The 13,702-nt window shown below is 36.1% G+C and overlaps 1 protein-coding gene across 1 annotated transcript in view; it reads left to right on the top strand.

Moving 5' to 3' along the window:
• The window catches only part of LOC132344466 (lysine-specific demethylase 6A), a 185,414-nt gene extending 175,321 nt beyond the window's left edge, over window positions 1-10,093 (top strand). The window contains exons 28-29 of the mRNA XM_059884061.1: window positions 7,198-7,385; window positions 8,379-10,093. Coding sequence (XP_059740044.1) covers window positions 7,198-7,385; window positions 8,379-8,421 — 231 coding nt within the window. The 3' untranslated portion in view covers window positions 8,422-10,093. The remainder of the gene's footprint in view (window positions 1-7,197; window positions 7,386-8,378) is intronic.
• Window positions 10,094-13,702: the final 3,609 nt, after the last annotated feature.

Genomic DNA, 13,702 nt, shown 5'->3' with positions numbered 1-13,702 from the left:
GCTGGAAGAACTGGACAACCACATGCAAAAAAAACGAAATTAGAACACTTTATAAGATCATACACAAAGATAAGCTCAAAATGAATTAAAAACCTAAATGTAAGACCAGAAACTATCAAACTCCTAAAAAAAAAACAGGCAAAACACTGTATGACATAAATCTAGCAAGATCCTTTGGGACGTAAACCCTAGAATAATGGACATAAAAACAAAAATAAATGGGACCTAATTAAACTTAAAAATGTTTGCACAGCAAAGGAAACTATAAACAATGTGAAAAGACAACCTTTAGAATGGGAGAAAATAAGAGCAAATTAAACAACTGACAGGATTAATTTTCAAAGTATACAAGCAGCTCGTGCAGCTCAATACCAGGAAAACAAACAACCACCAGTCAAAAACTGGGAAACACGCATTTCTTTTGAGAAACCACACATTTCTCCAAGAAAACATACAAATGGCTCTTAGACACATGAAAAGATGCTCAACATCACACTTTATTAGAGAAATGCAAATCAAAACCACAATGAGGTATCACCTCATACCAGAGAGATAGCCATAATCAAAAAATCCACAAACAGTGAGTTCTGGAAAGTGTGGAGACAAGGAATCCTACACTGCTGGAAGGAGTATAAATTGATAACAGCCAGTATCAAAGATGATATGGAAATTCCTTAAAAAGCTAGGAAAAAACCACCATATGACCCAGCAATCCCATTCCTAGGCATATATGCAGAGGAAACCCAAATTGAAAAAGACACATGTATCACAGTGTTCATTGCAGCACTGTTTACAATAGCCAAGACATGGAAGCAACCTAGTTGTCCATTGAGTGACAAATGGATTAGCTGTGGTATACAGTGGAATACTACTCAGCTATAAAAAGAATGCATTTAAATCAGTTATAATGAAGTGGTTGAACCTAGAGCCTATGATACAGAGTGAAGTAAGTAAAAAAGAAAACTATATTAACTCCTGTATTTGGAATTTAGAAGCATGGTACTGATGACTCTGTGCACAGAATCAGCAGTGGAGATGCAGACCTAGAGAACAGATTTATGGACAAGAGTGGAGGAGAAGAGGGATGGAGAGGGTGAGATGAATGGAGAGAATAGCATGGATGTATATTCACTATACTACTAAGTCACTTCAGTCATGTCTGACTCTGTGCGACCCCATAGATGGCAGCCCACCAGGCTCCCCTATCCCTGGGATTCTCCAGGCAAGAACACTGGACTGGGTTGCCATTTCCTTCTCCAATGCATGAAAGTGAAAAGTGAAAGGAAAGTCACTCAGTCATGTCTGACTCTTCTCGACCCCATGGACTGCAGCCTACCAGGTTCCTCCATACATGGGATTTTCCAGGCAAGAGTACTGGAGTGGTGTGCCATTGCCTTCTCCGTGTATATACACTAACATATATAAATAGATAGTCAATGGGAATTTACTTTCTGACTCAGGGAACTCAAACTGGGGCTCTGTAATAACCTAGGGGGTGGGAAAGGGCCAGAGGTGGGAGGGAGATTCAAAAACAGAGGGAAATATGTACACCTGTGGTCAATTCATGTTGGTGTGTGACAGAAATTAAACCAATATTGTAAAGCAACATCAATCCATTAAAAAGAAAGAAATAGTTCTACAAAAAACTTAGGAAAAATTATTTTCTAATATTGCTGTAGGGGCCCCTTCAAAGGTGAATTATTTTATTTCAGCAGGGAAAAAATGACTTGAATCAGAATAAAAACATCATTGTGTTTTATGGAGGACAAAACAAGTATTAGTTGATGCAGGAGTAATTTCAGTTTTGCATTGGTGAATGTTGCCATTTGATACTGGAATACATTCTTAAATAAATGTGGTTCTGTTATACACCATTTTAATGTGCATATCTTGTTTTATATTTTTTGCCAATGAATTACTGGCTATTTATATACATGTATTTTAGACTATGGAAATGATTTTAGACAAACAGCAAATTCAAGTGATTTTCTTATTCAAGTTCAAAATGGGTCATAAAATGGTGTACACAGTTCTCAACATCAGCAATGCATTTGGCCCAGGAACTGCCTATGAACATACAGTGCAATGGTGATTCAAGAAGTTTTACAGTGGAGACTAGAGCCCTGAAGATGAGGAGCACAGCCATTAGAATTTGACAGGAACCAACTGAGAATATCATCAACGCTGATCCTCTTAGAACTACCCAAGAAGTTGGCCAAGAACTCACCTTCGTTCATTCTGTGGTCATTTGCCATTTGAAGCAAATTGAAAAGGTGAAAACCTGGGTAAGTGAGTGCTTCATGAGCTGACCACAAATCAAAAAAAATAGTCATTTTGAAGTGTTGTCATCTTTTATTCTATACAACAACACAAACTATTTCTCAATCAGATTGTTACGTCTGGTGAGAAGTGGATTTTATTCACTGTGACAATCAGCTCCATGGTTGGACTGAGAAGTCCAAAGCACATCCCAAAGGCAAACTTGCATGTATAAAAGGTCGTGGTCACTGTAGGTGTCTGTTGCTCATCTTATCCACTCAGGCTGTCTGAAACCCAACATAACCATTACATCAGAGAAGTATGCTCAACAAATCAATGAGATGCACTGAAAATTAGAATGCCTGCAGTCAACATTAGTCAACAGAAAAGGCCCGTTTATTCACAACAACGACGAGTGCTTCAAACGTTGAACAAATGGGGCTGCAGTTTGCCTCATCTGCCATATTCATCTGACCTCTTATCAACCAGCTACCATTTCTTCAAGCATCTTGACAACCTCAGTCACCAGAAAATCCTTCCCAAGAATTCAATGAATGCTGAAGCACAGATTTTTATGCTACAGCAATAAACAAACTTATTACTTGTTGGCAAAAATGGATTGACTAAATTGGTCCTCATTTTGATTAATTAAGAGCCTAGTTGTAATGATTTAAAATTCAGGGTCCAAAGGCATAGTTACTTTTGCACAAGTCTAATAGTACAGTAATAAAAAAACTAGATAGTTTAGTGTGGTTGGAAAATGTATTGCATATTTTGAAAAATCTGTAAGAAGTGGTATATAGCTATAAGCATCTTGAATTTAAAAAATCTGATGTTTATTCTGAGATAATTAAAAGTTATACAGCAAGGGACTCAAGCCAAGGCACGTGTTTCATTAGTTGGTAGTTGATAATTAAAATGAAGAAGGTAAAGAGACTAGTTTTAAGCATTTTTGTTTGTTGTTTGGGGTCTTGGGAGTGTGCATAGTACATAAGATGTGAGATGCTAGTTCCCATATATGTTTTGATCCCAAGCCCCCAACAGGGCAAGCTTGGGTCTTAATTACTGGACTGCTACTGATTAAGTCCATAGAATGGTGTTTAAAAAAATTACTAAGGGCTGAGATTCATTAGTAGTGTTAGGCATGTTAAAAAAGAGAGAGAAGCTTAAAAGTCTTTAGAAAGTAAAATCAATATGATAGTTGAAGAAACAGAGAATGATGACAAGCTGAAGAACTAAGATGTTTTAACTGGGGTTACTAAACTATGTTACTGCCTATTTAGAGTAAATGAAAACCTTATGAACAATGATCTTTTACTAGTGTGGTTCAAACATGACTTAAGGTGATAAGTTTCTAATCACTGAAGTCAAAAGTCAGAACTTGCCTAAGAAATTGAATATCCAAAGGAAATCTTGAAATTATATTTTAATTCTGAGATATGTTGATTAAATCTTTTGGCTGTTTAACATTGTATAACCTCATTGAAGTATATTTTTATAAGACCAAGCAGACTCTAGTTAGCGTTCATATCTCAGATAAATAATGATTTTTTCTGTATATGAAAACAAGTACTCTAGGTATTATCCATTTTCCAGGCTGAGACATTACAACTCAACATTCTTTTGTAAAAGAAGTACACTGTCTTTGGTATGGTACAGTTCATAAATACACCCTGTACTTATTTTCCTTAATGTAGTAGAATAATAAATAAATACCCTTTATTAGTCATCAGTGAGTTTCTTGCTCTTGAAAATAAACTAATCACAATGGTAGCTGGCAGTCCATAAAGGAATAAGGTTGGTTAGTCAAAACATTTGTGGCCTCTTCATGGATCATAGCCTTCTCGTGGCAGAGAGGCTTGGGTCACTCAGTGAAGCTATGAGGCATGTGGAGCAGAGCTATCCAAGAGAGACAGGTTATAGTGAAGAGTTCTAACAAAACGTGGTCCAGTGGAGGAGAAAATACTCCCTCAGGTATTCTTCCTGTGAGAACTCTTGGACAGTATGAAAGGCCAAAAGATGTGACACCAGAAGATGAGCCCTCAGGTCAGACGGTGACCAGTATGCTACTGGGGAAGAGTGGAGGACAATTACTAATAGCTCCAGAAGGAAAGAAGTAGCTGAGCCAAAGTGGAAATGACACCCAATTGTAATACTGTCTGGTGGTGAAAGTAAAAAACTGTAAAAAAAAATATTGCATAGGAACCTGGAATGTTTGGGGCATGATCAAGGAAAATTGGATATGGTCAAATAGGAGATGGCAAGAGTGAACACAGATGTTCTAGAAATCAGTGATCTAAAATGATGGGAATGGCTGTCCAAGAAGCAACAGTTAGAACCAGACATTTAACAACTAATTGGTTCAGAATTGGGAAAGGAGTACAACGAAGCTTTACATTGTCACCCTATTTACTTACATGCAGAGATCAGTTCAGTTCAGTTCAGTCGCTCAGTCATGTCCAACTCTTTGCGACCCCATGAATCGTAGCACTCCAGGCCTCCCTGTCCATCACCAACTCCCGAAGTTCACTCAGACTCAAAGTCCATCGAGTCGGTGATGCCATCCAGCCATCTCATCCTCTGTGTCCTCTTCTCCTGCCCCCAATCCCTCCCAGCATCAGAGTCTTTTCCAGTGAGTCATGAGGTGCAGGGTACATCATGCCAAATGCCAGGCTGGATGAATCACAAGCTGGAATCGAGAAATAGCAACCTCAGATATGGAGTTGATACCACTTTGATGGCAGAAAATGAAGAGGAGCTAAAGAGCCTCAAGAGTGAAAAAGGAGAGTGAAAAAGCTGACTTAAAACTCAACATTCAAATAACTTAGATCATGGCATCCTGATGGGATGGGAAAACAATGGAAACAGAGGCAAATTTTATTTTCTTGGCTCCAAAATCACTGCAGGTGGTGACTGCAGGCATGAAATTAAAAGATGCTTGCTCCTTGAAAGGAAATCTGTGACAGCCATAGCCCTAGAGTTAAAAAGCAGAAACATCACTTAGCTGACAAAGATGCATATAGGCAAAAATGTGTTTTTCCAGTAGTCATGTACAGATGTGACAGTTGGACCATATAGAAGGTTAAGCACCAAAGAATTGATACTCTCAAATTATGGGACTGGAGAAGACTCTTGAGATCTCCTTGAACTTCAAGAAGTTTAAACCAGTCAATCCTAAAGGAAATCAACCCTGAATATTCTTCAGAAAGACTGATGCTGATGTTGAAGCTCCAGTAGTTTGTCCACCTGATGTGAAGAGCGAGCTCATTGGAAAAGAGCCAGCTCAAGTGAAATCTTTCCCTTGTGCTGGGAAAGATTGAAGGCAAAAGGAGAAGTAAGCACCAGAGAATTAGATGTTTAGTTAGCATCACCAACTATGATGTGTGAGCAGACTCCAGGAGATAGTGAAAGAGAGGGGAGCCTGGCATGCTGGGGTTCACTGGACCACAAAGTGTTGTGACTGTATTTGTGGAGGTCAGACAGATGTGTCTTTCTTCCCCTGCAGGGAAAGACAACTAAAACCAGAACATTATCAACAGACTGGTTCCAAATAGGAAAAGGAGTACATCAAGGCTGTATATTGTCACCCTGCTTATTTAATGTATATGCATAGTACATCATGAGAAATGCTGAGCTGGAGGAAGCACAATCTGGAATCAAGATTGCCCGGATAAATATCAATAACCTCAGATATGCAGATGATACCACACTTATGACAAAGTGAAGAAGAACTAAAGAGCTTTTTGATGAAAGTGAAAGAGGGGAGTGAAAAAGTTGGCTTAAAGCTCAACATTCAGAAAACTAAGATGATGGCATCCAGTCCCATCACTTCATGGCAAATAGATAGGAAAACAGTGGAAACAGTGGTTGTCTCTATTATTCTGGGTTCCAAAATCACTGCAGATGGTGATTGCACCCATCAAATTAAAAGATGCTTACCCCTTGGAAGGAAAGTTATGACCTACCTAGTCAGCATATTAAAAAGCAGAGACATTACTTTGCTAACAAAGGTCCATCTAGTCAAGGCTGTGATTTTCCCAGTGGTCATGTGTGGATGTGAGAGTTGGACTCTAAAGAAAGCTGAGCACCGAAGAATTGATGCTTTTGGACTGTGGTGTTGGAAGACTCTTGAGAGTCCCTTGAACCGCAAGGAGATCCACCAGTTTACCCTAAAGGAAATCAGTCCTGGGTGTTCATTCTAAGGACTAATATTGAAGCTGAAACTCCAGTACTTTGGCCATCTGATGCGAAGATCTGACTCATTTGAAAAGACCCTCATGCTGGAAAAATTGAGGGCAGGAGAAGAAAGGGACACCAGAGGATGAGATGGTTGGATGGCATCACCAACTCTATGGACATGGGTTTGGGTGGACTCTGGGAGTTGGAGATGGACAGGGAGGCCTGGCGTGCTGTGGTTCATGGGGTCACAAAGAGTCGGTCACAACGGACCAACTGAACTGAACTCATCAATATTTTGTACTGATAATTATGTACTGATAATTATGTGGAAAATATAACATGCTGATCCATGGTTATAATGATAATTTCATTAGGTTATTCTCAAAATACGTAACACCATCCTTGTCTTTGGATATCCTAGAAAATAAACCTGGCACCTCAAACACTACTGTGGGGCCTAGGTGTTTTTTAAGGTTATTACTGTATTTTTTATTTATTCATTTATTCTTTTAGCCACTCAGCATGCAAGATCTTAGCTCCCCAATGAAAAATTAATCCCATGCCCCTTGCTGTGGAAGAGAAGAGTTTAACCACTGGCCCACCAGCGAATTCCCCCATGGAGCCTTTTATCAAAGCGTGGCATTTAATCCAAAATGATCATCCACATTTTCATGTAAAGTAGAATTCTATAGTTTTATAATAATGGTACAGATAATTTCAGCTATGTCTGATCAGTGCTTTTTCTCTTGTATAAAATAGGTGGAAGTTTTTGATCTTCTTTTTGTCACTAATGAAAGCAATTTTCAAAAGACATACATAGTACATTGCCAAGACTGTGCACGAAAAGCAAGTGGAAATCTGGACAATTTCGTGGTGCTAGAAGAATACAAAATGGAGGACCTGATTCAAGTATATGACCAGTTTACATTAGTAAGTGAATTCATTATGTGAGTACATATTTAGCATTTTTGTGAAGCATCAGTGTTTGTTTTCACTTCCTAATTTATAAGAATTAATGACATTCACATTTTCTGTTGGTTCAATAATAGCACATACGAAAAATACTCTTTTTATACTTGGAAAACCTTTTATCTTTATCAAGTCATTTCATGTTCCTGTTATTCCTTTTCAGTTAGAGTGGCCTAATTAATAACATTAATTACATTAAAAACCTTTGTGTACTTTAGAATATTATCATAATATTATGCTACTTAATTGATAAAGCCAAATATTGTTTACTTAATTCTGTAGGTATGATCCCCCATAAAATTGGTATGTTTTTAATACTCCTCTGTTGTTATATGTTAATTGTGTTTATTTAAAATGTATTTCTTGTTACAAGTACTAAACTCATGGACATTTTTGATACTGTTTTACTAAGGGTATATAAGATGCATGAAACCAAATTCACAAATTTGTATGCTCTGCACCTTTTCGTTTCAAAGACAAGTGCATTTTCTTCTGATTTGAAATGGCTTTGTGAATGGAAACATTTATTTGTAGCTTGTTAGTAGTGTTTAAATGTCTTTTGTTTTAAATGTTGAAATTTAGTTTTGATATTTTCAATTGAATCGTGCATCAGATTGCTTAAAAAAGTTTTGAGAAATAGGTGCTCTTGCTGAGAAAAGTTCACAGACAATTCACTAGTGAAATTTTAATTGAATTTTTATGGTTTTTTTCCACAATTTTTTTTTTTTGTTTTAATATGTCCTATAAATTCTTGTGATTAAATGATGAAGTAAGAAAAATGAGGGTAATAACTTACAGGTCTTAAGAAATACAGCCCTAAAGGTCACAATAGCAGGTTATTGAACTTCAAGGCTTCCTTTCTAACTCACTTTGTAAATACACTGTAGATTGGTTATAGTCATGAGATAGAGAACACTTTTGAGGAGTAATAATATACTGAAACAATTAACATACCTTACTTTTAATTTTAGGCTCCTTCAGTATCATCCTCCTCTTCTTGATACTGGTCCATGAATATTAAATGACACATTTTCTCATCTTCAGAAAAGTTCTGCACCACTGGTTTTATAGCTGCTTAATAAGAGTGCTGACTGAAAGCTATGTCTATGCAACCTTCCAAGAATATTGTCAATCAACTGGATATAGGAGAGCATTTCTCTGCTCCAGGATAGATCCAGCTTTTCTTAATTATTATATGTTTTATGTTTATGTGACAAAACTGGCACTGCCCAGTAGACTACTGCTTTGAAGATGTCTTTTTTTTTTTTTTTTTTTAATGTTTCTGGACTTACAAATTAGCTTTCATCTGTATTTTATCCTTTCAAAACTTTCTCTGGGAAGATATACTGCCCTCATTGGTCATATTTTTGCTAAGATAGTTAAATTTAAATCTTTGCTTAAGTGTTTTAATGTGAAAAATTAGAGAAGAAAGGTTAGTTTTTCTTGTTGCTTTTTCTTTAAATCACTTTTAAGTTTTTCTGTATTGTTTTGTGCCCATAATGGTTCCAAATTGAAAGTTTTAAAAATGTTTAATAGCCTAATAGTGAAGTTGCAAAGATAATAGGTTGCACATAGACTAAGAAATAAACTTCAGTTTTGTGATTTTTGTTTCTAATCTTGATAGAGATTTACACTATTTATGAATACATATTTATTGCTTGAATATATTTGTGACTGGTATGTTATTTTTTCAAGATTTACCTGCCATTAAATATATGGAGTTCTGTAATTTTAAGCATTACTCCTTTTACATTTCATATGTGTAAATAAAACTTTAAAATTGTACAGAAATTTTACTAAAGTTGTTTCATGTTTAAAGCATTTTCCACTGTTTTAGTTTTGTTAGAGTTTCTGTAAAAACCCAGATTTTGTTCCTTTTCAAATCTTATTATATATATTTTTTATATGTACATATATGTCCACATACCTGTATAACATGTACTTATAATACAGTATAGAATTATAAAAAGATAAATTTTTTAATTTTTCACCTCTAAGGTAGTTTCTGAGATGCCTTCTATAAAGCATTACTTACAAAAGTATGTGTATTTTTAAAGTCAATGTCTTTTATTCTGGTTAGTGAGGTTGCAGTTATTACAATGATTGCCAATAAATAAGTGCTGGAAAAATGTATGGTATAAAATGAATAATGAAGTTACAATTTTAAAGGAAACATGTAAGTTTGATAAATTTTATTTATTGTGTGGAAGAGATTCATAACGATGGCCTCCACTCTAATAACAAATATATTATTAAGTGACATTTTCTGAAGTTAGGTGACCTAAAATTCCATGATTTTCTGCTTGTACAACATGGTTCAGTGAGGGGAGAGGGAGAATGTATTTAAATCTTTTATCATTAGTAAATTTTAACAAGCTCTGTGAAATATTTTATTTCATATAAACAAACTACTCTTAATCTTTAACCATTTTATAACATTTCCTGGTTTTCTTCCTATATCTTACTGAAGCATTTGGCCTTTATTCTCATTTTATCACATTTTCTAGATTTCCAGACAACTTTGGTAAAAGTTCTGTAAATGAAGATGAGAATATGTAGTCCTATCTGAGGAAATGCCTTGGTTTTGTTTTTGTTTTTTTTTTTTCAAATAACTATAGAAATAATTTAAAGATGGAAGTTGTATATATGTGACTACATTAAGGTAATAATTTTTCAACAATTGAAATGTTAACAGTAATCACTTTATATATATATATAGATATACATACAGATACACATATATATAATTTCAAAAGGAAATAACCCATTTTACTTAAGAAAAATAGTGTGACTCATTATTTTAAATGCTCCATTTTGTGATTCTCTTATAAATGTTTTTCTGCAAAGGTCTTTGGTGCTAAAAGTCAAGACAAATGTTTTTTCAAATAAAGATTAAAATTTAGTCATCAGGACACTTACGAAGATAGTATATTTATAATATATTTGTGCTCCATCCAAGTTTTCCTAACTTTTTATTCCTTACAAGGCATCTTATTGTTTCATCTCTTTTTGAGATGGTTTATTGCCAAGGTTCAATTTACTGAGTTTGCCTACACATAAAAAATGACTTGATTTTCTTTGGCTCATCTGTCAAGAATTATACTTCTCAGAATTTTAAACAGATACAAAAGTGAAATCACATGTACCAGCATCACTCACAAGTATTCATTTAGATTAAAACAGTCCTTCAATACTTATTTTCTTTCATGAATTTTGTACTATCCTTTTAAATTGGATTTTGGAACTTCTCTGGTATCTCAGTGGTTAAGAATCTACCTGCCGGAGAAGGAAATGGCAACCCACTCCAGTACTCTTGCCTGGAAAAATCCCATGGATGGAGGAGCCTGGTAGGCTACAGTCCATGGGATTGCAAAGAGTCGGACATGACTGAGCAACTTCACTTTGACAGAAAACAGCAAAATTCTGTAAAACAATTATCCTTCAATAAAAAAAAAAAAAAAATACGACTGAACGACTTTCACTTCACTTCACTTCAATAAAAATAAAATAAAATAAAATAAAAATTAAAAAAAATAAAAAAAATAATCTACCTGCCAGTGCAGGGGACACAGGTTTAATCCTGGTGCAGTGGGATCCCACATGCCTCAGCGCAAGTAAGGCCGTGTGCCACAACTAATGAGTCTATGCTCTAGAGCCCAAATATTGCTGCTGAAGCCTGTTTACTCTAAAGCTCATGCTCCACAAGGGAATCCACTGCAATGAGAAGCCTGAACACTGCAACTGGAGAATAGATCTGACTCACCACAACTAGAAGCAGCAGTCAAAGCAACAAAGACACAGCACAGCCTAAAATATTTTTTTTTTTTTTTTAATTTGGAGGTTGTTTTTGTTTTACTGCAGGAGGTAGGATACCTATGTATAATCTCTACCCAGGTACGTTTTTCCTTTTTTTTATTCAGTAAAAAGTTGACATACAAAATTAAGTAAGTTTCAAGTGTTTAACATAGAATTTACGATTTTAAAGGTAATATTCCATTTATAGCTACTGTAAATATTGACTATGCCTTTTAGTTGTAAGAACTCTATGTTTTTTGTGTGTTAATCCCTTATAATGTGCAAATATTTTCTCCCACTTATTAGGTTGTCTTGTCATTTTGTTGATGGTTATCTTTGTTTTATAAATGTGTTTCTTTTAAATTAGGTTATATAATGGCTTTTTGCTTTTATTTCTTTTAGTCAGGAGACAAATCCAAAATATTGTGTGATTTATGTCAAGATAAATGTTTCACCTATGTTTTCTTCTAGGAGTTTTACAGTTTCCAGCTTGTTCTATGGTCTAGCATGTGATGTAATCTGGAGAATGTTCCCTGTGCAGTTAAAAAGAAAGAGTATATAAGTAGGTAAAGAGTCTCCTGCAATACAGGAGACTAAGGAGATGCAGGTTCAGTCCATGGTTTGGGAAGATCCATCCCATTTAGGAGGAAAATGGCAACTCACTCTAGTATTCTTTCCTGAAAATTCCCAAGGACAGAGGAGCCTGGCAATCTACAGTCCGAGGATCAAAAAGCATCTGACACAACTGAGCGACTGTGCATATATGATATATATATGTGTGTGTGTAAGTCCACATGGCTTAATGTGTTACATAAGGGCAGTGTTTCCTTACTAATTTCCTTTCTGGATATAGTGTCCACTAATGTAGGTGCAGCGTTAAAATCTGCTATTCTTACAGTGTTACTGTTATTTCCCCTTTCGGGTCTGTTAGTATTTGCTTTATATATTGAGGTGCTCCTATGTATGTTCATATATATGCATGAGAATATGTTTGTTGTTTCTTGGATTAATCCCTTGATCATGTATGATATAATGAATATCCTCATTTTTGTCATATAACAATCTGTGTTTTAAAATCTACTTTGTCTTATATAAGTATTCTGACCCTAGCTTTCCTTTGGTTTCTATTTGTGTAGAATACCATTTCTATCCCCTCAGTTTTCCACATATAGATGTCTTTAAATTTGAAATCAGTCTGTTGTAGGCAGTCTGTATGATAGGCCCTATTTTCATGTCACTTCAGCTACACCTGTCTTTTATATGGAGGATTTGCCCCATTTACATTTTAAGTAATCAGTTCCAGTTCCAGTAATCAGTGCCAGGCCTCCCTGTCCATCACCAACTCCCGGAGTCCATCCAAACCTATAGCATTTTGTCAGTGATACCATCCAACCATCTCATCCTCTGTCATCCTCTTCTCCTGCCCTCAATCTTTCCCAGCATCAGGGTCTTTTCAGATGAGTCAGCTGTTCGCATCAGGTGGCCAAAGTATTATAGTTTCAGCTTCAACATCACTCCTTCCAATGAACACTCAGGACTGGTCTCCTATAGGATCTCCTTGCAGTCCAAGGGACTCTCAAGAGTCTTCTCCAACACCACAGTTCAAAACCATCAATTCTTTGGTGCTCAACTTTATAGTCCAACTTTCACATCCAACAAGACTACTGGAAAAACCATAGCCTTGACGAGACGGACCTTGGTTAGAAAAGTAATGTCTCTGCTTTTTAATATCCTGTCTAGATTGGTCATAACTTTCCCTCCAAGGAGCAAGCATCTTTTAAATCATGGCTACAGTGACCATCCACAGTGATTTTGGAAGCCAGAAAAATAAAGTTGGCCACTGTTTCCATGTTGCCCATCTATTTGACAGGAAGTGATGGGACTGGATGCCATGATCTTAGTTTTCTGAATGTTGAGCTTTAAGCCAACTTTTTCACTCTCCTCTTTCACTTTCATCAAGAGGCTCTTTAGTTCTTCTTCAATTTCTGCCATAAAGGTGATGTCATCTTCATATCTGAGCTTATTGATATTTCTCTGGACAATCTTGATTCTATCTTGTACTTCAGCCCAGCATTTCTGATGATGTACTCTGGATATGGGTGACAATATACAGCCTTGATGTACTCCTTTTCCTATTTGGAACCAATCTGTTGTTCCATATCCAGTTCTAACTGTTGCTTCCTGACTTACATACAGGTTTCTCAAGAGGCAGGTCAGGTGGTCCAGTATTCCCATCTCTTGAAGAATTTTCCACAGTTTATTGTGATCCACACAGTCAAAGTCTTTGACATAGTCAATAAAGCAGGAATAGATGTCTTTCTGGAACTCTTCTTGCTTTTATGATGATCCAGGGGATGTTGGCAATTTGATCTCTGGTTCCTCTGCCTTTTCTAAAACCAGCTTGAACATCTGGAAGTTCACGGTTCACGTACTGCTGAAGCCTGGCTTGGAGGATTTTGAGCATCACTTTACTAGTGTGTGAAATGAGTGCAATTGTGCG

The sequence above is a fragment of the Bos taurus genome, chromosome Y (genome assembly GCF_002263795.3).
Source record: "Bos taurus isolate L1 Dominette 01449 registration number 42190680 breed Hereford chromosome Y, ARS-UCD2.0, whole genome shotgun sequence".
NCBI lineage: Eukaryota > Metazoa > Chordata > Mammalia > Artiodactyla > Bovidae > Bos > Bos taurus.
Note: the sequence above shows the minus strand (reverse complement) of the source record. Positions and strands in the feature narration are given on the sequence as shown.